The sequence below is a fragment of the Microtus ochrogaster genome, linkage group LG3 (assembly GCF_000317375.1).
Source record: "Microtus ochrogaster isolate Prairie Vole_2 linkage group LG3, MicOch1.0, whole genome shotgun sequence".
NCBI classification, from domain to species: domain Eukaryota; kingdom Metazoa; phylum Chordata; class Mammalia; order Rodentia; family Cricetidae; genus Microtus; species Microtus ochrogaster.
In genome coordinates, this window is record NC_022029.1 from 13,980,893 (window position 1) to 14,006,192 (window position 25,300).

At 50.8% G+C, this 25,300-nt stretch overlaps 1 protein-coding gene across 4 annotated transcripts in view; it reads right to left on the minus strand.

Moving 5' to 3' along the window:
* Positions 1-25,300, minus strand: part of Klhl29 (kelch like family member 29) — a 305,091-nt gene that overhangs the window by 7,536 nt on the left and 272,255 nt on the right. For all 4 annotated transcript variants that reach the window (XM_026786007.1, XM_013351280.2, XM_026786006.1 and 1 more), the window contains 6 exons: positions 16,267-16,405; positions 8,374-8,576; positions 6,943-7,202; positions 4,700-4,898; positions 4,376-4,558; positions 3,982-4,162 (listed from right to left, as the gene is read on the minus strand). In XM_026786007.1, coding sequence (XP_026641808.1) covers positions 3,982-4,162; positions 4,376-4,558; positions 4,700-4,898; positions 6,943-7,202; positions 8,374-8,576; positions 16,267-16,405 — 1,165 coding nt within the window. The remainder of the gene's footprint in view (positions 1-3,981; positions 4,163-4,375; positions 4,559-4,699; positions 4,899-6,942; positions 7,203-8,373; positions 8,577-16,266; positions 16,406-25,300) is intronic.

Here is a 25,300-nt window from a genome sequence, read left to right on the forward strand (position 1 = left end):
GAGAGAGAGAGAGAGAGAGAGAGAGAGAGAGAGAGAGAGAGAGAGAGGAGCTGGGGACCACAGGGAACTCCCCCTCACCCCCTGGGGATCTGTTATTTGCCCTTGAAGGATACAAGGAAGAACTGAAGGCCCCTGGGTCCTGTAAGGTTTCTGACAGGTATAGTAGATGCTAACTAAAGCAAAAGGAGTTGTGTGCGCATGAGCAGGAGACCCGAAAGTGGAACTCAAGGATGGTACAGCTGCAGGCACATTGCTGGGATTATCAAAGTGGCATGAAAGGTGCTTGCTTTCCTCGAGAGATGGATACACAAATCCTAGACTGATCTGGTACTTTCTAAGTAGCCAAGGATGAGCGTAACCTCTGAGATCTCCCCAGTGCCACCCTTACAAATGTAGACAGCGATGCCTACCTTATGTAGCACTGGGAATCAGACTTAGGGCTACTTGCATTCTAAGCAAATACTGTATCTCCAGAATATCTGAGTTCTCAAACCCCATTTACTCTGGTAAGCAGGAGGTGGGGTGGCCAAAAGCAGTCAGGGAGCTTGTGTATAGGATTTGGGCTTTGAGGAGAGAGGAGAAGAGAGAGCCCTTACTTTTGAGAGGAAATGGCTGATAAGGCCATTTCCAAGGGTGCCTTGCAGCGTGTAGGGTTGCCTAGAGGCTTGAGTCTCCAGTGTGTAGTAGGACCACTGTACGATGCTAGGATTTCCAGCCCCAGAGAGAGAGCGAGAGAGAGAAAGAGAGAGAGAGAGAGAGAGAGAGAGAGAGAGAGAGAGAGAAAGGGAGAGAGTGGGGCTGAACAGATCTGCTTCATATGCACTGCAGGATGAAGCAGCAAGGTGAAAGGGTGGAGAGGTCGAGACACGTGACAGAAAGGAGGCAGGGACAGACCCGGAGCTAAGCGGGCTGTCCTAGGAGCTGCTGCTCCTGAGGTTTGCTTTTGGAGGACAAGTTCCAACTACCTATGCGTCCACATTTCTGTTCAGTGCTCCAACGGCCTAGCTGCCCTCAAGGTCTCTGCTGACTGCAGCTGTCCCAGCACTTACTGTAGACCTGCTGGTAGGGTACATCTGTGGCTCCCCAGACTTATCTCTGCTCCGTATGTGTCTGCACCCAAAGCATGGGCCCGAGTTTGCTCACTGGGACACCAGGGATTTTGATTAGCACATGGTCATGATCCATACACGGCTCCCATGTTCCCCCTGTGAGCCTCTTTTGGACAAGAGCCATCATTAGCTCAGAGGTGGGCCCTCTAGGAGGAGGGTCTTATGTGCACCGTGTCTCTGGTTCTTGAGTGTGTGGGGAGGGGACAGCCCAGTGACAACCACTTCTGGACTTGAATGTAAGAAGAAGCCGAAGTCTCTTACCGGGCAGCAAGGGCTGCTGCCATTCAGTAATAGATGGATGATATACAGCTAATAGGTAATGGAGCATCTTTTTGGGGCAGGGTCAGAGTTCAGATATCTGTTTAAGCCAATATGGCAGCTAGCCAAAGAGCTCCCACAGAAAGAGCTGGGGGATGAGAAAGATTATGTGGTTGTTAGTCTTCAGTCTTTCGGCATAATGACACATTCTGCCAAACACACATTTCCTGAGAGTTTGTTATTCCAGGTGGCTGATTGCCAAGCCATGAGCCCTCCAGTCAGCTCAATCTGTCAGCTTCCTGCTTGAGAAGGATATGCTAATGACATGCAAATGACCTAGCCGAGTGAGGTGTTCCACTATCATTTATGCAGTAACCACAGCTCCTGCAATATATTGCTGTAAAATATTACACCCGGTTATTTATATAATGATATAATACAGGTTTGTCTATGGCGCTGTTGTTTTAATCTATAATTATGTAATCTCACCCTATTCCTGTAACACAGTAATGTAATATAATTATAATACACCATATATCTCATTCATTATCAATATAATAGCAATTTGTACCATTAGTGCTTACTGTGGAACAAAGCACCCTCGTGTGTGTCCCCATTACACTGACCTTCCTGTCACCCTGAACTGTTATCGCTTCTGCCACGTGGCACAGAGACTGGCTTAGTCAAAGGGGCCTGTTCCTTGGGTAGCTACTTCCCTACTGGGTGCTCCACACCCTTGCATGGGTGCATGGGCACCGCCTAAGGGTCTTCCAGTCTCTCATCCTACAAGCACAGATGACAGATCTTCATGGGCCAAGGGAGAACTCGGGGTCTCTCAGGCCCCTCTGGGATCCCCAGCTGCTCTTGCATCCAATGGGCCTCCTAGGGGTGGACTCAGTCTCTGATGCTCAGAGCTGATATTTATTTTCCAGCCATCTGGAAGGATGAGCTCCTTGGGGCAGGCCAGTAGAGGCGGCCCCTTGGGGCCCCGGAGAACTGCTTCAGGGCCCAAGGAAAGCAAGAGGACCGGAGCTTGTCTCAACCCCTCCGTCAAGGCGCTTGATCTCTCAATAAATCCCTGTATTTATCAACAAGTAGAACTTTGCGAAATGAGTAATCAGCATTTTAGGAGATTAAAAATAGCTGACAGAAGCGAAGCAGGATGCCACCCTGCTCCGCGGACTCCTACATAGAAAACGTCTTCTTGCTCATGTGTTTATTATTGGTTGACAAATGACTGGAAGCTGATGCTTCTGGGGGAGCTTAGGGGTACACCTGGACATGCAGCAGGTTTTGTCGAAGACCCCCCAGTGTTGGGGCTGGTCTGAGTCCAAGCACAATATTAATATGTTCATAATCACCTGGGAATTTCCCATTATCATCAAATCAATATGACAATTAAATGTTGTTACCAAGCCCTCTCTGGATCCACTCGGGGGACTTAAAAGCCCACAGTGAACATTCAGAACCTGTCTCACTCTGAGACCGTCTTTGCTGGAACATTTATCAAGTACCCAATTAGCCATGGGTCGTGACGGGGGAGGGGGGATTCAAATTGAGGGGTAGGTGTGGCTTCACAGGCAGAAAGGATGTCACACTGCAAATGGTGTGGGCCAGGGTAGGGGAAAGAGCGGAGAAGCTATAACCAGTAGATCTTCTTGTGCTGCTAACTAATGGTCCTCTCCCACAGGTCCTGAGCATCTTCCTCTTTTTTTTTCTTTTCTTTTTTTTTTTATAATTTATTTTATGTACATTGGTGTGTATGTCTGTGTGAGGGTGTTGGGTCCCCTGAAACTGGAATTGTAGACAGCTGTGAGCTGCCATGTGGGTGTTGGGAATTGAATCAGCATCAGTGCTCTTAATAGCTGAGCTATCTCTTTCTCAAGGTGATCCGCCCTTTTGCTCTAAGAGCAATCTCGTGGCTGGAAGGATCTTGGCATTTTCCCCGAGGGCAGTTCTCCCTCCAGCCTTTGGCCCTCAGGCATAGGCCTGACTTACATCCTCAATAGCCAGGCTAGGGTGGAGGTAGGGAGACAGCAGCCTGGGATGTGAAAGAAACGGCAGACCAACTTGGAATCTGGAGCTCGTGGGCTCATAGTTTTCCTCTGAAGAATTCTAGAGGCCTGGCTAGACTGCACCTACATCACTTAGTTGGTGGGTGGTGTCTCTTCCCTGTGTTACTTTAGTCCAATTTACCTGCCATGTGTGGGATGCAGGAAGGATGCCTGCAACCTTCACTTGGCAGGACAAAGTGGCACAACCACTGGCATGGCCCATCCTTGGGATATCAATGCCAGCTTTTCTCCTGAATGCTTTGTCTCTGGGCTGGTACTTGTAATCTACTGTGCACCCTTAGCCAAATTTCACTCACATCCTCCTATGATTGGACGTTGGGCCACACCTTGTGTTACACCTCAATGGATGTTAACAAGAATGTCCTCTTTGGTGACTCACGAGGTCACATCTTGTGTTGACTTCCTTTTATTATGCACGATGAGCTTGGAATGGGCCAGTCTGTAGACCACTGGTGTCAAGGAGGTGCCGGGCTTAGTGATGTGACCTTAGTGTTCAGTGATATCAAGAGATGCCAGCTCAGGGACTGTGGCTGTCTTACCTCTCCACGTGGTCCACGTTGCCTGCCACGCCAAGGCCTCCGAGAGTGTAAATCTTTCCATCGTAGACTAGACTATTGTGGCGACAGCGAGGGACGGTCATTCTGGAGACCAGGTTCCAGTTATCCAACAGGGACATGTAGCACCAGACATCAGCCAGCGTCACCCCTGATTCCATACCACCTGTGGACAGAATGGGGGTACAAAAGAGAAGATGGGGGGAGCTGAGGAAGGGCTTGAGGACAGGTTGCTCTGCTCCAGCGACAGAATCAGGAGGCCTCATCTGCTAGCCAGACAGCCATCTGGGGCCTTGACCTTCCTCAGCCCTGTGTGTAGGAGGCAGAGGTCCCTTGGGAAAACCCATCCCACTTCCCACCCAGCCCTTGGGAGGGTTACCTGAGAGGTAGATGTTGTCCCCAGCACTCACTACACTGAAGAACTCTCGGTCATAGAAAGGTAGAGAAGCCAACGGGTACCATTTGTTGTTCTGTGGATTCCAACAGGTGACAGCCACCAGTGAGCGCTGGGTCATCCCCACCATCTGACGGCCCCCAACCAAAACGATGACCTCGGCCACACCTGCAGGGACACGGATGGGCATCCTTGGGACACGCCCTTACTTCGTCAGCAGCTGTGCCTGGCTCTTATCTGGGGGACCACCTGGAGCCAGCTGGTTCCATGGCATCTGCAATTTGGGGATTTGGGCATGTCCCTTGATACCTGCAGAGAGGCGGGGCCGGGTTCGGGGTGTCTGCATCTCCTGCCGGGCGTGGGGCAGCATGTGGTAGCGCTTAGCCTCGTTGACCAGGTCCCGGCATGCTTCTGACGACTTGATCAGCTCTTCGTTGTCCACCACATTGAGCAGATAGCTGGGGTGGATGAACGGGAGGCGGACGGCAGCTAGGAGCTCTGCTGCATACTGTGGGAGAGAAGAGGCCGGATTCCGCTCAGTGGAAGCCACCTCTTATGAGCTGAACGGAGAAGGACTTCCCATGTGGGCATGTCTCAGAAGCAAGCGCACACTGCCCAGCCTGGCATACTAGACAATGGGAGGCATGCAGGGCTAACTGGAGGCGTGGTGGCTGCAGCTGGCACTGGAGCAGCCCGTCTCTCTGTCCCTCCAGCCTCTTGTCACCACACCCTATCTATGTCGTGGATCATGACTGCACACCATACTGCCAGGCGGCTGAAGCCAGCAGAGTAGGAGCCTTGCATCTCAAAGAGGTGTGAGTGTGACAGGAACCAGGTGGGAGGAAACCAGAAGCACTTAGATGATGACTGTCAGGTGACCACGTTGTACTACAGCTCCTTAGGAGTGTCGCCGTGTCTCATCTTGGCTTCTGGACCCTCTTAATCCTTCACTCAAGGCTTTTCCTGCATTGATGTGAACTTCCCCGCGACAGGCACACGGCTCACCACTCCACCCACTTTTGTTTGGTCTGGCGGATGACTGGCAGGAGTAATTGGGGGCCAGTGCAGACCCTACGCTGAGCTTGTTACTGCAGCTGTGGAGGCTGATGAGACCCTGCTTCTGATGGGAGCCTACTAGGGCTGTGGAAGTGGGAGAGGAGTGCACAGGGCAGATGATGTTTGAGATGGAAGAGTTGTGGGGACATCCAGAGGCACGGGAGAGTGAAAAGGGGTGTGACATTTGAAGGATTCTTGGGTGCAAAGGGTCTTTTTGGAAGGATACGGCACATAGCAGATGGGGAAGGCGCAAGACCAGGGTCTCCTGGCAAGCCTGGCTGAGCTCATACCACACTCTGGGCTGAGGATGTGGATTTGAGGGTTGAGGAGAACTGGGGCAGTTACTGTCATTATCTGCACAACTCTAGTTCCTTTTACTAAAAACTAGCTTCCTGCCAACCTGATTAAACGAGGAACCCACTTCTCATAGACCCTAAGGACTCAGTGGTGGGGTTGAGAAGGGGCAGGGAGCCATCCATATCTCTCTCATCCTTGTCTCCAATCTTCCCCCAACCCATTCCTTGCCCTTGCCTCCCTTTTTCTGGGTCAGAATTTCCTGTAGCCCAGGCTGAAGCTCACTATGTAGTCAAGTCTAGCTTTGAATCCCTAATCCTCCTGCTTCTACTTCCAAGTGCTGGGCTTACAGGCATGTGTTACCATACTTGGCTGTGTCCTTTTTATGGTCAATGAAATGTGACAGCCTTTCTGACCCAGGTCTTGGTGGCTTCAGCGTGTTCTGGGGTCTGGCTTCCCTGACTCTGTCCTAGTGGTTAGGCTCCCACCTAATCACCATTCCCACTTCCACCATTGTCCCATTTATTGTTTTATATATGGTCCTTCCAAGGCTTCCAACAGCTGCCCTGACTTCCAGGCTCCTCACTACAATAACCAGTGGTGATTCCCTTCTGCATGGGGCCTCCAGTTGGGACCTTCTGGGTACGAATGGGCCTTTGAGTGCCCCAAGGCTATCTGGGGATACTATTGTATCTCTCTTCCTCCTGTGAATGATCACTCTGGCTTTTCTGTCTCCTCTGGTAGCCTCATGTTCTTGCCTATCACACACACACTGGTTTCCCATTTCCAGAATGGTTTACGGTTGCTCTCACACATTTGGTAGCCAGAGTATGTCCTCTGACCTCCTGAGATCCCACATACCCTGCTCAGGCACCCACTTTTCTGTGAAGAGCCCAGGTACACGCCCCCACTCCCCCCAGACCCCGTGTTGCCTTGGCAAACCTGGAGACTCGTTCTCAGCCGAGCGAAAGTCCCTGAGAGTCCTCTGGAGACTGAGTCTCCTTTTCACCCCGCTCTTTCCCCTCCCTGGCACTCTGTGTGTGGAAAAGAATGTGTGTGTATGTATGTGCTATACTCCCTTCCGCTCGTCATTATTTTTGACTTCTACACAATCCTTGCTGTTGAGAAGGAACCCTGCCCCCTGCCCCTTCCTCCATCCCTGCAGGTCCCATCCCTGCAGGGACTGGATGGAGCCAGCCTACCTGTGCCCGCGCTGCTGGGTCCTTCTTGATCCACTTGATGACAGTTTCATAGACCAGCTCCTCGGCCTTGGTGTTGAGACTGTCATTGGAGACGTAGGCAATAAAGTCATCCTTAGAGATGCTGAGGATCTCCTCTTGGGCGGCCACCTCTGGGAAGATCTGCAGTGCAAAGGCCTTGGCCATGTGGTAGAGCTCGCTGCACTGCATGGCCTCAGCCATGGCCAGCACGCCCAGGCAGTTGCTGGCGGTCAGTTGCTTCTCTGGGGTGGACAGAGTGAATGGTCACTGATCCGGAAGTCCTGGAAGGGCCACCTCTTGCTCCCGTCATCATCCCTGGATCTTCCTTTGAACCCAGCCCATTTTCTTGTGGCCCTGCCTCCAGCATCTATAGCTGTCAGTACCCTACCTCCCAAACCTCAGAGCTGTTTCCAAGATTTCCTCTGCCTTGAGTCATGGGGACCTCCCAGGGCCTAGTTCTACCCCTGCAGATCCGTGCAGGAAAACCAAAACTGTGAGGGATGTCATGAGCTTCTTTCCTGGCGGTAGAGGGAGGGCCGGGGCTTCAGGATTTGGGCCTAGGCTATGGGTACCGGTGACTTTGAAACTTACGGTGTCTTCCATCATGCTTGATGTCACAGACATCTTTAAACCTTGTAAACAACAGTCCTCACATATCAGTGTACTGTCACCTATGGTCCTCAGAGTCCCTAGTCCACCATCTAGAGTCTAGGATTCAGTGACCAGATCTGAAACCTGGCTAACAGATCTTCCAGGCTAGAACTGGCTGTGTACCTCATTCTGTCTCTGTAGCTCCTGACCCTCCTGGACTGATGAGTCCTTCAGCAGTCCTGATCCTTTAGCTTTTCTGTCTGCAGAGACACCCAGGCTCTGTTTATTTTTATCTTGTTTTATTTTATTGATGATGCTGTCCTTGTTCCCGGTACTCCACAATTCCCAGCTCAGCTAAGCCACACCAAGCTGTAAAGTGAGCATGCTCTGGGCAGAAAGTCTGGGAGGTCGTGAGCCCATCACCAATATCCATGCCTTGCAAAAACGGTTCTGGGCTTCCAAGGGTTAGATCAGATGCACTGACTTGTCCAGGCATCTGTATGGCCTGGAAACCAATATGTTAAAAGGAAATAGAGTGCATGGTTGATTCATCCAGGGTTTAGTGGCCGGGGCAGAGCAGTCAGGTTCCCTACCTGCACAGGCTGTCCACACATCCTAGTGGTCACAGGTTCTGGGAAGGCCACAGTGACCCCTTCAGTGCATGCCATTCCATCAAGCCACCCACATGCTCAGGTAGAATCTAGATATCCTGGCATGATCTGGGGACACACAGCCCTCCTTGCTCTATTCTTGCTGGCTGGAATTTTTCATGCATCTGCCCCATTTTCTCTACAGGATGTAAAGGCCCTCTGGTCAGCTTACCGAGAAAGGACACGCAGACTTTGCAGAAGGTGTGAAATTGGAACTTGCTGGCTGCCTCGAGCAGAGTCTTGGCATTGGCTGAGTCGATGACCAGCGAACCGGTGTAGACGAATTCCAGCAGAGACTCCAGGACGTCAGCCTGCAGGTTCGAGAGCACTAGCTCCAGCTTCTCCCGGCTGCTCTGGCTGCCATCCTGCACTGACCTAAGGCACAGAAACCAGGGTGTCCTCACCTGCCCCCCTGCGGCCACCGCCGCTTCCTCACAGGGCCAGAGTTCCCTGTGCACCTCAGCCACGCCCTTCATCTTAGGACTCAAAGGACACAGCAATGACACACCTGAACCTAATGACCTGACACAGGATCTGAAAGAGAAGTCTGACCAGAGGCGCCCCAGAGAACAGAAAACCCTGCTTATCACTACTCGGCATGTCCATGCAAAAAAGATGCAAATCAAAAAGCATGAGCCGTGAATGGGGACGAGGACCAGGACTAGGCCCAAAGGGAAACAATATGGTTTAGCTACCTGCTGGACCTGGTGTCTACACCACATGGTACCAGCATGCCCCTGGCAAGCAGGATCTACTGCCTCACAGGGCAGAACCTGATTGGCTGCCATCCTAGTCAATCAAGAGGTGTCCTTTTGAGCACATCTGGAAGACCCAGGGCCTTGGAAGGCTGCCCAGGAAGTCCCGCTGACCCCAACCTCTCCAAAAAAAACATATTGTTTCCTTTTAGGCGTGGAAGGGAAGCCCTTCATGACATTGCTTTGAAACTGAAGACAAGACGAGATAGACGGACAGAATGGTTAGAGCTGGGGAGGGGAGAGGAAAACAACCAAGGACTTCCGCCACAGACAGCCAGCAGCCATGACCTGGGGCCTGGCCCGGGGCGGGGGTGCCCTCCTGCCACATGGAACACGGGGTCAGAGGTCAGAGTGGCCTGCGTGTAGAGTGTGCGTCGGGCTTGTGAACTGGGGTGGGGAGCAGGGGAGGGACACAAATATATCAGTATGTTTATATCTGGTGTCTACAGAAATACAAGACCATTGCAAAGGCTCCTAAGGCCTGGCAGCTGCTCCCTATAGCTGGACCTGGAAGGAAACAGATACGATGAAGCGAGAGTAAACCGATACAGAAGTGAGGCCAGGAGAAACAAAACAAAAAAACAAAAACAAAAACAAAACACCCAGAGCGTTAAGTCAGGAGGCAGGTTTCTCAAAGGCCATTGACTTGACCACCCCTGCTTGGCCACTTTCACCACCCCAGCTTCCCTCACTGAGCCTGGCCTGGCTGGGGCTGTGGCAGGGCAGTGAGCTCTGTTGCCTACCCACTGACTTCTGCAAAAACAAGGGGCCAAGACTCTTAAGACTGGTCCCTTGGGTGTACCTAGGGCAGGCAGTAGAGGTGTACCAATGCCTGGTAAGACAGCAGGTTGGCCAAAGAGGCCGGGGACAGCTGCTGGGTGAGTGGACAGAGCACTAGTTGGGAGCAAAGGGACCTGGGTACCCTGCTTTGCCACTGACAGATATCCTGAGCCTCTCCGGCCCTCAGCCTCCTATTCTGGAAAACAAGATGGAAGTAGGCGAGGCCTAAAGTTCTGCTGAGGCTTAGCCTGACTTGGGCTAGAGAAACCTCTTCCCAGGAGATCCTTCTACACAACTCTGCTTTCATTCTCAGCACCAGAATTTGAAAATTTAAGGCCTTTGGAGCCCCCAAACAACCTACAGTGTGCAGATTACTCTGGGACCCTGAGGCTGTTCCTTTTCCACAGATGACTCATGTGACCAGAGGGTCTAAGGCCTTGCATGGCTATGTCCTGAGCAAGCCTAGGAAGAGAGAGGGCAAAGTATGGCCACACAGAGCATCTGGGCTGAGGTCCTTCAAGCCCACACATGCTTACTCAATGCTGAAGGGAATTCACACACCTTTGTTTTACTGTTGAGATGGAGTCCCAAGCTTGGATGCATTTGTTAGATGTAAAAATAGCTCTCACATGCTCCCTAGAGACACCATAAATCCCGACTATCCCAGGCCTCAGAGGCTATCTGTTCAACTTCTTGCTCCAAGTCTTTCCAAAGTCTTTCCCGCCTCTGTGTCCATCCCTAATGACCTGGCCTTTTTTCTGGACTTCCTCAGGCTCTGTAGAAGTCATCCTGGGTACAGTATGCCCGGGCTGATGGGGGTCAACATGGGCCTTTTCTCAAGATCCCTTTCTTTGCTGCCACCAATTGCCATCTCAGGGTGTCCCCCAAGACCTCAGAGAGAAGAGCTCCACCCAGTGAGGAGGCAAGGTAGATCTTTGGGGTGCAGAGGCAGACACACGCGACCCTGGCTTACGCAGTGCTGGAATGGGAACTGTAAAGGGCTAGTACAGCCACACTGCTGGCAACGACCTGCTGCTTCTCAAGGCTGAGCCTGGGCAAGTGTGTGGGAGCTAGAGCTGCCTGCACTGTGAGATGTACCAGGAAGGAGAGGGAAAGTCCAGGGGCTGAAGGGTGTGGCAATAGAATGCATGACTGTGGCTGTCTCCATTGGGCAAATGATTGACAAGGGGGTGCCAGAGACTCCTAGGACTAGAAAAGCTAGCCCCTTCCACTTGGCTACACAGGTCTTTATTAGTAGCCTGGTACAACGGTCTAAGGGAGGCATGAGAGTTTGGATATCTCTCCCCGCCCCCCTTGGCACACAGGTGGGATTTACTGTGTGGTTCATATATAGCTCAGAGAACTGCAGTGGCCACCAAAGGCTGGCAATGACTGTTTCCAATCATTAGATGATCGTAGGCTTCTACCTGGCGCTTCTTAGGTCTCTACACTCCGAGCAGAGGTCCCCTAGGGACACCTCACCTGATGGGTAAGCCCAATCGCAGCTATAATGCTACATCCATCACAGTTGTGAAGAATGCTCTGTTCTCTGTCCTAAGCTGGGTCTAGAGTGACTGGCTGGCCCCCGAGGGTTGATGGCACAATGGTACAAGGATGTACAGAACCACAGAAATAGACTATGGTAACACTGTCTGTGAATCTTATTCTTGTGGGGTTGGTGGTAGAAGTGTGGCACCCTATCTGAGTTCCACACACTGTCTGAGGGTTCCAGCAGGAGACTAGAACTGCTTGAAGTTACTTTCTTCCAAGTGGGGATGCTCGAGAGAGTCTCAGCTACTAGGTATAGTTGCTGCTCAGCCGGGCTGGGTTTATGGCTATGTCAGAGATGCCTATCATCAACGAGTCGGATGCTCTTAGCAGAGAACTCCTCCGGGATAAGTTGCCATTTCCCTCATCTGCCTGCATGGCCAGGTGTTTGCACAATGCACACTGGAATTGAGCACTGTCTGGAAGTGGAGGGCGATGGTGAATAGCGGGTATAGGCAGGTGATGGACACAGCTGTCACTCTGTCCTTCTGATGTGCCCCCCACCCCGCCCAATGTCATTAGCTCCAGAGTACTGTATTTGTGTATACCCAAGTCCCACTGGGCCCTGTGGACTTTAGCGGGCCTTGGGCCACTCTTTGTGAGGAGGTAAGGCAATGGGTCTGGTCTCCGTCATTCTGTTGACACCCAAGAGCTGTCAGTCTCTCTTCTTGATGCCTTGTTTTCAAGGTACACCTGGGTATTCTAGATGAGAAAGGGGACAGGCACCTGGAGAAAGAGGTACAGGGGCTGTATCTTCACTGGTACATGAAAAGCCCCATGTCAGTTGGTTGGTGGGTTGAGTCAGTATCCACTCTAGCTTCCCACATCGTGGCTGAAGAAGGAAGGAGAAGCTCAGAGCTTAGCATCAGGCTTTGTGAAAAATCAGGTTAGGAAAAATCAGTGAATTCATTGTTTTTGTTCAATGTGAAAGAGACTAGAATTTGCTTATCATACATAGCCCATTGGGCTTTGTTGTGAGGCGGGGCGTTCAGCTGCCATGCTTAGGTCTCTGTCCTCTTTGGTATGATGAGAACAGGTTTTCTCAGGTGCTGGGCATTTTCTCCCACACCTTGACTTAGAGACATGCTGGAAAGTGCCAGTGATGGCAGGAGACACCACTGCCATCTTGTAAGAAAGACGGGCATGTCCCCTCTGACAGAGCCTGTAGCCTAGCCAGACAACCATTAAGTGGAAGTGACTGGCCTTGATTACTGTCTCTAGGGCACTTCTGCATCCCAAGAGATTCTCTGTGCCTGGAGGGTAAACGAAGGGACTTTGCCATGGGCCAAAGAAGAAAAGCCAGAGTAGACCATGCAGACGAGGGGGTGAGATGTAGCCTGGGAGTTCAATCCTAAGGCCTACTGCTAGATTCTCTCCATGTATGTGAGCTGATGAGGGAAGGATGAACACCCCGATATTCATCTGAAGGCCGCGCCTCATTTTTTATCTCTGCTTTTCTCCTGAAGGCAGTGCCTCAGCCCTTTGTCCCTCCTCATTGTCCAAAGGTGGTGTCACCTCTGAACACCCTATGGAACTCGGCTGGCCAACTAAAGGTCAGGTAGAGCAGGCCCGTGGCTTTTGTTTTGTCCTTGGCTTGCTGCTTGCCTCCTGTCCAAGGGCTCCTTGGCCTTCAGGTCTCATCTAGATGGCCCAGTGCCCTTGCAGGTCCGCACACAAGCGTCTGTCTTAAAGCAGATTTCTGTCGTTCTTGATAGGCTTTGTGGCCAGTGTCCCCAACATTACATGCACACGGCACACACCCCTGCTTGCACAAGCTTGCTCTGAAGCTTCCCCTTTCTTCCTCACAGACTCTGCCTACAAACAGAAAGCAGGGTTTGCTTTTCTAGGTTAGAGAATGGATGGTAAGAGGGGTTTCTGTCAGACAATCTCTCTATGTCAGTTAAATGCCTGAGGCTTCAAGATCCTCATCTGTAGAATGGGGAGTCTAACCATATGAGCGCCTCAAGCTAACATAGCTGAAAAACTTCTTGTCACCAGGTGGCAATCTTGTCCAAAAAGGAAGTGGTGAAGGATGGCTTAAAGGAGCTAGCTCATTAATGGAAGCGTGTGAGGAAAAAGTCTGGGCAAGGTAGGCCCCTGGGACTGTCAGGCAGCTGAGGAGGAAGGGAATTGATTGACGTCTGGGAGGCCAAACTGGGTAGACCCAGCTTTCTGCTCAGTCTCACTGTGATACCCTGTGTGGGTGTGTGTGCTTGTGTCTGTCTGTCCAGGCTCAATGCAAAGCTTATGACGTGGCTCCTCTCAGCCTGATTCATGATTCCCTTCTCTGATCCATGTACCTTCTATCGCTGAGGACCTTGGGTAGGCTTTGGCCAATGCTGAAGACTTTGGGTGGGGTTATGGCCCAGGAGAGACCCTGCCTCTTTGCAGAGAAGAATGAGATTTCCTATTATGTCCCTCTTACGGCTCCAGGAAAGGCAGTAACACTGAGAATGGGGATGGAGTAGTGGACACATGACCTAGGTTGGTGGGGGAAAGGAACCCTGCTTGAGTTTCCAAGTCTGGAGTGCTGGTATAGCAAGGCGGCGGGGGTATCCCTGTTTTGACAGAGCTCAGCCAGGGTAGGTCAATATTGACCCATAAAAGTGTCAAGACACAGATTGTCCCTGCTTCCTCATCTCATATGACAACAGCCCCTGAAAAGGAGCCCCTGGCCCACTTTGTCCTGGCTGCTCCAACCGCTGTATGTTAAGGCTTGAGGGTCCCGGATGTGATGGGGACTGGGGACAACATGGTGACGGCATGGTCCCTGACCATAAAGAATGTGGGGGCCATGTGGCTCACAAAGATAACATCTTCTCGTGAAGACCTTGCCTCCTTCCTTCAGAAGCTTCTGTTTGCAGCCATCAGCATGACTGGCAACATGAACCGTGTGGCCAGGACAGAGAAAGGAAATTCAAAACGACAATAAACAAACACTGCTCCGTTTTCTCGTTACTCCATGCATGCTGAAGGCCCCAGAACTCAACCATGACTCGGTCAGATTCATCTGCCTGCCTGCCTACCACGTGGGTGCCCTTTAGGCCCTGAGAGCCCGGCCTGCCCTGTGCTCTCCTGGTCATCTTCCCCAGCTCACCCCAACACTAGCCTCTACCCGCTCTCTTCCCTTTTATGGCCTGAACACCTTCTTCTCTCGTGTCTTGGCATTCAAACATGTAAAGCCTTGCCAGGCTGGTCCTGTCACCTTCATTCAACATCATTAGACCAACTTCTTGTTTACAGCTGATAGAGCCTGAGGGAGAGGGTGTGGCTGGCCGGACCAGAGTCACAGGCTGAGTGTCAGAGTCAAGTGTGGGACCCAGGTCTCCTGACTCCTAAAGATGCTCTCTTTCTCCCAGGAACTGCTTGGGTGGAGCACCCACCCTTTCCCATTAGGGCTACTGAGGTAGTTAGGCATCCTCTCCTCACCTCAAGCCTAGGGGGTCAGTGGGAAGGCAGGGCCTGTTCACATCTGCTTCTGTCCCTTTCCTTGTCTGGACGGGTCTTCTTCCTCCTCTGTCTATCCAAGAAGGTCCCACCTCCTGGGGTTCTCTTTCCTATTGTATGGTGAAGTTTGGCTTTGATGTGTTTTTAAAGGCACTAAAAGGCTCCCCCCCACACACACATGGTTCTAGTCCAGGGCTGGGTCACTGCTCTACTTTATCCTTATATTCTGGAGCCCATTTGGATCAGAGACCAAGGTCCCAGATTATTTAGCTATGTTCCTGCCACTGCCTCGCAGAACTTCCTATAAAAAGAAGAAATCTCTGGACATGCCTCTTCCCCCAGACTTGTGCCTCTAATCCTTGCCCTCAGACACAGGGAACCTAAGCACGGGGGCAGGAGACGGCGTTGTCCAGGAAATCACAGAGCCTGCCCCTCCTGTGTTGCACAGGGCCAGTGAGGCTGAGTGGAACCTCACACCCGGCGGCCTGGCGCTACGCCAAAGGACACAAGGGACAGGAAAGGAGATGCCATCCTGAAACAAAACACAGTCGCTCTGGGGTTAGTTGGCAAATCCAAACACAGCATTGGGAAGCAAGCAGAGGTCCTGTCCTCCCATTCTGAGCTCTGTCCAGGCTCAGCGTCCGCCCCGGAGAGGCTGCAAGGCAAAATGAGCAGCGGCATTAATCTGCTGATGGGTGAGAGAAATGTGAGCGTTACCCTGGGCTGGCCCCTCAGCTGCTCTTCCTCACTAAGGAGTTGGGAGGTGGCCCTGACATCTTTGCAAGGGTATGAAACAGCAAAAAAACAAAACAAAACAAAAAACCAATTTTTTTTTCCCTAAATCAACAAAATGGAAAACCAAAGATACTCAGGCACCATTCACATCGATCCAGGTAGAAATAAGAAATGGTCGAATGGGGCCAGGGTGGGCTGAGGCTGAAGGCTGAAGGCTGAAGAGACCGTGTTTAGGACACACCTGGTCTGCACTTAGTGCCCAGGGTTCAAGCACGAGGCTTGGCCTACATGCTCTTCTCCCTGACCTGACTCAGGCTGGGGAAGAGCAGTGCCTGGGGTGCCTGGTGTTCCTCAGTGGGGATGGCCGACTCCATACGCTTTCCTGGCATTAGGTTCACCATCAACAATGGTGATGATGGATCTGGGGACCCTGAGGGATGGAGCAGTGTGTAACGATCCCTTCAAATGGAGTCTATTGTTCTCTTAGTCTCAGGAAGGGCTTTTGCTCTGCAAAAGGACTTGGGGTGTGTGTATGGCCTGCTGTGGGCTAGCTCCTGGTGGCCAGTGAGGCAGTGTGTGGGAGCAAGGGCTGCTCTGAGGCTGTGTGTGTGCATGTGTGTGTGTGTGTGTGTGTGTGTGTGTGTGTGTGTGTGTGTGGGCACTGGGGAAGGGGAGGAGAGATGGCTACTGGCTCTGTGACAGGGAGTCACGCTTCAGGAACCTGCAAGAGAGGGGAGAGAAGCGACACAAAAGCGTCCTACGAAGGAACAGACCCGACCACAGCTGGAAGGAAGGCAAACCTTTGAATCAGGTCCTTGAAATACAAGCTGCAGGAAGCTAGAACATTTTGGTGGACTTCAAACTCTCTGCCTTCAACAACAATTTTCAGGTCTGTAAACGCTTTCGCTCTGCGCTGCTGGTTCAGTTCCTTCAACATGTCTGCAGAATAGAGAAGACAGACAGGGCCAGGTTCCCATTAAGAGGTTTTGATTTTTTATTTTCAGTTAAAATTTTTTTCCCAAGAAGTAGAGAAATAGAAAATACTTGATATTGTTTCTTGGCAAGGCTGGCTGAGCACTGACAGTCAAAAGAGGCCACAAACAATGCGTAAACAAGCAGCCACTGGGAGGGGCTACATAACCAAGGGAGTAACAACTTAAAAAAGCAAAATACAAAACAACCCAAATATGATTAAAAAAAATCAAACCCAGATATTGAAAGAAGTAGAGTGGGGAAAGATTCCCGTACTGACAATTGGAAACAGAAAATACATTACCACAAACAGCTTTTTAAAAAAGTCTATCCTAGAACCATGGAATAAGGTCTCCAAATGCCAAAGGTGCCAATGTAGCAAGTAAAGCATGGCATTGTGATGTAAGATGGGCTGGGCATGGCTCAGAGGAACAGAACCCCACAAACCCTGCGAAAACAGCACCCCTTCTGTTAGACACTCCAGCCACGGCATGGAACAAGTCTCCTGGGAAGGGCAACGGAAAACAGAAGGGCCCAGCGAGGGCTTGGCAGGTACCTCCTTCCATTTCACATTTTTGGGGGCCTTCTGGGTGTAAGCAAGCAAGCAAGCAAGGGATGGGGTTGGGGGGGTGGGGTGTTTCCCTGCATCTGTTCCATTTTCTGGGCTCATCTTCCTGGATGCCCAGCCTTGCCTGTGCATCTGGCAATGGGAAGCTGCTTTGCAGCCCCTGCAGGCCTTAGGAAGTGGCTTGGGATGGAAGAGGGGTATTTCCTGCCCCAGCGGGTACATACCTACCTTTGCCTGGAGTCTTGGCCACCTGGGCAGGCACAGACAGAATCCAGGCCTGTGGGCTCCAGACCTAGGGATGCCATCCTTTTCTTCCAGACCCAACCCAAGGGCAAGAAGGGAGGAGAGAAGAGCCTGCCAGTCAGCCCATTTAATTAAGGGGTGCTTTTCCCATTGTTGAAGTTAGGACTTTGGGGGTAACATCATTTCTCACTTCCCCTACCACATCTGGCTGTAACTGGGACCCCTCTTCTTTTTGGCATGTAGTAGCTGGATATCAGAGGCCTAGACCTTTGTCAGGGTGACTTAGACTGTCATCAGACAGGAAGGAAGGGAATGTGCCCTTACTATCACTCCAAGCTTTTCACATCTATGTTGAGCGAAGTTGACTTTCTAGAATGACCCTCTGGTGTCCCCTACTTCAAGTCTGAACATAGGGTCAGTACCAGTTGAATGCCGAGATTCCCCTAACCCGTGGTTCCTATTCTGGGTTAGTCACAGGGTGGTTAGGTGTCCCTGGGTGAGTTACTCCAGTCTGTCTGTGGCAGGTCCTCTATTTCTCTTTGAGCCTCTGTATTCGTATCTCTCAACAGGATCTGAAGCTCCTACCTGTTTCTGCAGAGACCAGTGGGGTCACATGATCTAGTCCAGCTCAGGGATGGGAATAGGGTGAGTGGGGCCTGGACAGTCTGGCAGGTCTTCCTTCACAAGAATACACTGGGCTTGGGCTCTACTGAAGACTGAAGATGTGGGGGCTGAGGTGGTGGAAATATCCCTTGAGCCACAGACCATGACGTCCTGGACCCCTAACCACATGGTAGGCTGAGCTGGAACTACGGGAGAATGATCGCAGGTGCGTATGTGGAAGACTCTGGCTGGGCCCTCCACCTTCAGCAGGGCCCTAGACAAGGCTGTGTGGGTGGGTATGGGTGAGTGGAAGCCAGAGAGCCATGGGAGCGCCACGGTTGGCAGGTGAGACTATATCCTGAGAACCACGCCAAGGAGCTCTGGGGCCTGAGAGTGCTACAGGGGATTGTATGTAGGAAAGTGGAGAGGTTAGTCTTGTTCCCCAGTGATCTGATAGCCAGACTGGATGGGAGTGACGTAGGAAACCCAATGGGAGGCAGGAAGACACCCTATATCCAGAGAGCTTGATTTTGGAGCCAGACCTGAGGGGAACCTGACCTCTGCCTTCTGTGAGTGAGGCAGCCTTGGAAAGGTACAATAACGGGTTCCCAGCACCCTGCTTGTTGAACGTTAATGCTCAGAACCTACTCTGCCCAGTGTCGCTGAACTAGATTCCAATACTGCTTATGGTGGAGTAAGATGAAGAGGCCTGATGGAGACTGAAGGGTAGAGAAAGCATGTAGGCCTCGGCCGCTATAGGGCAGGAGGGGGCAAAGGGACATCTGGGAAGGGACCGGAGGAAGAGTGGTTTTGGGTAAGCCTGTAGAGAAAGAGAGGGTAAGGCGTGGGAAGTAGTGAGAGGCCTGGGCTGGAGACGAGCCTGTGGGGGCTCAGAGAGGACCTGTGGGACCAGGCGGGGCACATGTAAATTGTGAAGCTTGGGTTCTTACAGAGCCTGCAGCTGGGTGAGCCTGGTGGATTATGCCACTTATGAGCGAAGAGAGAGGTGGGGGAGAATTTTAGGCGAGGATTCCAAATCTTAAAACTTGAAAATATTTTTCAAAACTTAAAAATATGTGTTTGTGTGTGTGTGTATGTGTGTGTGTGTGTTTGTGTATGTGTGTGTCTGTGTGTCTCTCTACATGCATGCAGGTACCTGCAGAGTCCAGAAAAGGGCATCAGATCCCCAGCAGCTGGAGTTACAGGCAGTTGTGAGCCACCTGACATGGTGATGCCAACTGAACTCTAGTCCTCTGGAAGAGCAGCAGGCATTCTCTACCAACCAACCATCTCGCTAGCTCCTGGGTCCTAGCTCTTATTCTGGATTTGTCATGGGCAGTTAGGTGGCCCTGGTACCTGTACCTGCAGGGCCTCCAGTTCCTGTAGCACAAAGTAGTTCTGTGGCTCCCTGGCCATCACACTGTTTGGAAAGCAGATCCAATCCCGTGTGCTTGTAAAGTTAGCTAGTGCTGGAGCCAGGCCAACATCCCACTCCTGTATGTTCTGATGTTTCAAAGGCTTTCCGCACAAGTCAAGGTTCTGGCAATGACTCTAGCCACATCCCTAGTCCCAGCAGCAACAGTGGCTGCACCAGGAATGCCAAGCCTGGGTCCAGATCTAGCAGGTGTCTGGGATTCAGGCGTCACCTCCCTCTCCATACATGCTTGTTTGCTGTGCTCTGCGCCTCTACCTTTGCAGAAATCCGATTTAATGGTTGGGGACGATTATTCACTTCCAGAAGAATTTTTCAATTTATGAAAGAGCTCACCAGGGGATTCCTTTTCACAGCAGGCCCAGTGCCTTCCAAGTATTGATCAGTTGGTATGTGCTTGCCACTGCCTGCAGCGTGCTGGCGGGGAGGGTGGGCATGGCAGTCTATCCTTGTCAGGACCACACCCTGAATCCACAGGAGCAAGGCAGTGGCTACTGGCTTGGGGGAGAGCTGCTTGACTCCTTCACTCTTGTCTCAGGGCTGAACAACCCTCCTGAATTTTTGAGGTGTCTCTTGGAAACAGTCCAAAGAGCTGGGCCCGGTATGGGAAGAGCTGGAGGATTTGTGTGGAACTTGGATCAAAGCTGAGTTTTCAGGGCCCCCGAGAGTACCTTGCACCTGTAGGATTCAGGCTGGGCCCAAAACCCTTGGGCCCTCCCCAGGCAAAGACTCGGTGGTACCACATTAGTGAGGGCCTGATAGTCTGAGCCCACATGGGGGGGGGCATAGCTTTGGCTTCCATTCCTGCTGGCTGGCATTTGGGGGCATTTCCCAGTCTTCTTGGGCATGCTTACAGAATTGGCTGTCCTGTACCTTGCTCCCCCAACCCCAGCGGGGGTTCTTCTCTCACTGAGATCACCTTTGCAGCCAGCCTCCTTCCAAGCTACCTCTATACTGCAGCTCCCACACAGCATGCAGCCACAGGCCTCTGGTTATACGGCCCCATCAAAGGTGAGCAGAGGAAGTTAGGTGTCATTGAGCCCCAGCTTCTCCACCAGTTGCCTTTACTTTCTAGGGAAGCCCCCCCTCCATATGCCTAGGGCAGCACTTGGCTTCCAAATGTGTTTCCCTCTGCCCAAGTCCTCTTCCCTCATTCTTCATCTGTCTGATGACCACTGGTTTTCCATGCCAGTCCTGGTATCATCTGGTCCCAGGCCTCCTTGCCTCTTCTTAGAGCTTTTGCCCTCTGCCTTTCCACACACACTTTCCCAGCATCCTGCACTGCCTTCTTTACAGCACACTATGCCTTGTAATTATTTATATACATGTTTGCCTCCTGCACCAGACTGCCTTATATCTATATCTATCTGTCTCTCTCTGTCTCTCTCCCCCTCTATCTCCACCTGTATCTATCTATCTATCTATCTATCTATCTATCTATCTATCTATCTATCTATCTATCTATCATCTATCTATCATCTATCTATCTATCTATCTATCTATCTATCTATCTATCTATCTATCTATCTATCTTTTTTTTTTTATTTACCTGTAACACTAAGTTCCGGGCCTGATATGTGTGCAATTCACACAGTAAGTTGCAAAAATTCTCTACTATCAATTGGCAGAGATAATTTTCCACCTTTTGGATCATGGTTGGCCTTATGATTTGCTTTGAACCATAGAATTAAGTAGAAAGGCCCTTTACATGGGTGTTAACCACAACCTCAAGGGGATCTGCTTGCTTTTGCTACCTTTGGAGATCCCTGACATCACCTCACATGAACAAACTGTTCATGTTGTTAACATGAACATGAACTGATAGCCTGTTTGAGGATGAGAGATGGCACAAAGCAGAGATGAGACTTGTCAGAGTAGCATGTACACCAGCCAGCCTGTGCCACGACAGCCTGACATAACCCTCAAATTGCCTAGCCACAACCATAATCTAGATAAGTGAGTTTCACTTTAAGCCAATTTGTTTAAGAACTGCTGGTTAGCTGGCAGGAGCCACTTGATTTCAGAAGGCAGGAATAAATGATGGACTTCATGAGCTCAGAACTTGCCTGTGTCAGTTTTCCCTGTTAGTTTGGTGTGAGGTTAATTAAAAATAATGTGTGGACATTCCACTGTGCCCATCTCTGATGTGTACGGTTTAGAAGAACACGTACACTGTTTTACATCTAATTTCTACAAACCCTTTCCAAATTGAAACTGTATATCCACGAAACCACCACCTCCCTTAGCTGTGTTCTCCCTGGCCACCATTCATTTTACTTTCTGTCTCTGTGACTGACTTCCCTGGAGATGTCCTATGAGTGGAACTGTACACGTTCGTCCCCCTTGGAATTGGTTTCTTTTGCTTGAGTGCCTTCAAGGTTTGTCTACATTGTGTGATGTGTCAGAATTTCCTCCTGACTTACATCCTATGGCAAGTAGATACCATTTTAAAATGCATCCATTTTGAGCTGTTGGGACTGATGTTGCTCCGAGGCTACCTCTCCACACACGTATGGGTCTCTCCAGCCACCCTAGTCTTTGACTCCATTAGAATTGGTTGGGATGAAACAACCCCAGCTTCACAGGGCATGAGAGGGACCTGGGGGTGCCAAGAGGGGTCTGCCTGGAGCTGTGTGCTTGTTTAGAGGAGAATGAGACCACAGACAGAAGCGGGACTAGAGATGATGCTGCAGCCAAACTTCTGCATATTTTTTTAACCAAAAGACACAAGTTATTTGTCAGAGACTAATGGGCTCGATCTAGAAGGCCTGTCTGAGGCGGTAATAAAGAGAAAGGGGTGTCAAACAGTAAAAGGCAAAGAATTCCAGTGGCTTTGCAGCCAGAGAAGTCCATTAAATCAGAGCCCCGAGAAAGGCTGTGCAGCTGAATAATTTTTTTTTTCAGTGCTCAAGCAGGAACCCAGCTAGGTGATAAATGCTCCTGATCCCATTGGTATTTATGACACATACATGATAAAGGACCCGAAAACATTATGCACTCAGAGTATGGGAAATACACTGAGAAAGCCCAGTGAAGACTGTATCATGCATGTCCAGAGGGTAATTCATCTGGGAGCACAGAAGCTGGATGTGAGCTGACACCATGGGGACAAATGGGAGCTTTGCACAAACCGCCTCCTCAGAGGATGCTTCGGATAGCCATGCCACCAGGGAGGTACTTGGAACCAGCTCTCCTTACAGTGGCTTTGAAGTCTTCACAAAGTGAGCAGAAGCATCCCTCATCCCCCTCTGGACTGATGCTCCAGCCCAAGGCCCAGGGATAGCCCAGGATTGGACAGTTTGTGCCTGCGGGGAACTTAACTGGAAAACCTTGACGTCATCACTGAGTTACCACAGACTGCTACCATAAAGGCTCTTTCCCCTTCTGGGGGAGGTCCTTGCTGTTAAACTCCTCTCTGGGACTCGCAGAGCCTTCTGGGGTCTGCTCTTTTCTTTACAGCTTCGTCATCTCTCTGTGTTGATGCCCTGTGCTTCCTGCTCTTTTGACCAAGTCATCTCTTATACTCAGGTCTACAAATCCTTTAAGCCTCTGCTTTATGTGGTGTCCTTTAGGGAATCTCACAGAGTTGCCCTCTTCTGTGGTCCTGAGAGACTCTGCTGGTGCCTCGGGATCAGATAAAGCTCTTGGGTTGCCTCATTCTAGAGGACTCTGTTGTCTACCTGTCTCCTCTCCAGGCTGCAGTTTGAATGGCTTGTCTCTGTGGCCCTGGAGTACATGGCATACACCCACTCTCCTACACACACTAACCCCCCCCCTTCATTTGTGATCAGAATTCTAGTGGGCTACAGAACCCATAGCAGGTGTGGGAAGTAGTCGAGAATGTCCTTAAACACAATTCAACTAAACTAGTCAAAGGACCCAGCTGTGTAGAAGTAGAACGACCCACTGTAGAAGTCAAGCCCCCTATGAGCCTAGGAGATAGCAGTGCTAATAACAACACTGGTAAACGTGCCCACAACTTGAAGGATGAGGTCTCATTGCTAAAGTGCACCCACTCACGATTTAAATATTTGGGAAGAGACTGAAAAATTCTGTTTGGCTCCAGTTGTTTAGAAGACCCTTAAATGACTTTTGTAGGAAGGACCAACTAACTCCGCGACATTGAGCAGCAGCTGAGCCTGTGACCTTTGACACACACTGGCTAGAGAGATGTGGTCCTTTGAATGCTCCAGGTTCTAGCCACCCAGACGGGAAGGTTTACCCAAAGGTAATCCAAAACCAAATGCATGAGTCAACAGACCGTGCCTAGGGGCATCATTTGGGAAGGAATTAGAGGAGGGCAAGGGTAGAGTGTCATATACTCAAATCAAAAGCTTTGCAGAGGGGATCTAGCCATCACAGTGGACCGTGGATGAGATATGGCAGTAGGAGTGTGTGTGTGGGGGGGGAGCAGACTGATCACATTTCATCTTCACACAGGAAGCAGACAGCGAGAAAGAGAGAACAGGAAGTGTGGTCAGGCTATAAAACCTCAAAGAGCACCTCCAGTGACGTACTTTCACTAGGAAATCTGCCTCCTGAACATTCCCAAACAGCACCACCAACTGGGGACTACGTGAGCCTACAGGAGACATTTCTCATGCAAACCAAACCACCACACATGTCATACCCCAGCTCCAGCCCAAGAAACCCAGCCAGAAGGTGGTTTCCACCTCAGGGTGGTAAGGTAACCCTTGGCTAAGCAAGGAAGTCTACTGGGCAATGCCCGAGGTTGCAACCTCCGGAAGTGCCTGACTAGCTTAACTTTAGTAGCCATTAGATTTTCTAGCCTTCATTGAAGATTCTTCCTCTCTTTCTCTTTTGGTTTTTTGAGACAGGGTTTCTCTTAGTAGCCTTGGCTGTCCTAGAATTTACTCTGTAGACCAGGCTGGCCTTGACCTCAGAGATCTGCCTACCTTTGTCTGTGAGTATTAAAGGCGTGTGCCACCACCTGGCTAAAGATGCTTTCGTTTGGCTCCTTTTTCCGCTTGGAGGGTGGGTGGGAGCTGAAAAACTGACATTCTGAGATGAGAACAGAACGTCCTGAAGGCTTCATGTTGAGAGACAGCGGAGAAGACCAGAGCTTGGGAGAAGTTGGGCGAGAAATGAGGTCAAGGATAGGGGTGTGAGAGTCTACAGAGGAGAGGCAGGACTCTGGGGTGACATCCTGGAGTGTGCGATCTGCAGTGCAATGAACTGACAGGTGAACCAAATCAGGACCTCAGGGGGCTATGGAGTGACTGGAAGCCAGCATGTCGGGTGTGGAAGGGGCTAGTGGCAGCCAATGGACATTTAGGAAGAAAGGCGTTTCTAATATCCTTGTATGATCTAAGAATATAGCCTGGTAGCATGGGAGTGTGGTGCCTCGAAGGACGTAGGTTGTAATGACAAGGAGAGAAGGAGGCTCAGATATGGTCCCAGGGACTAATTTGTAGGGGTGAGGAACTCATTTTTGTGTTCTCATAAATGTTCTTGTCTTTATGAAACTTTTTGGCCTACAGTGTATATCTATCAGAGGTTTTGTTTCTTTCCCATGGTGGGGGACTGGGCTTTTTGGGGAGGTGGGGGAAATTCTTCACCGGAGGGACTGGAGTTAAGAAGTCATGATAGTTATTTGGGGTCAGCAGAAAGCCAAGTTCAGAACCTTGGAGAGTTACAAATCACCCCCCCCCCATAGTTCAGGTAGCTGATGTGGTTGGGGAGGAGCTTGAAACAACCTAAGGCACCCAGGGCTGTGGATGAGATCGGGGAATTGATATCTCCTTCAGGGGATGACACCCTGAGTTCCAGGGACTTGGAGCGGAACACATACCCACTGGTGTGTTCATGAAACATGTCTCCTTTGTGCTGGGTACTGGTGCGTGACAGGGACACACGAATTAACATACATGCAGTTTGGGGACAGTACAAGGTTTACTGGGAGACACACTGATATAACGATGCCAACAGGGGCAGGCGCTGAGTAGAACAGAAACGAACGCCTGGTTCTGCCTGGGGGTGGGGAAGTGGGGGGTGA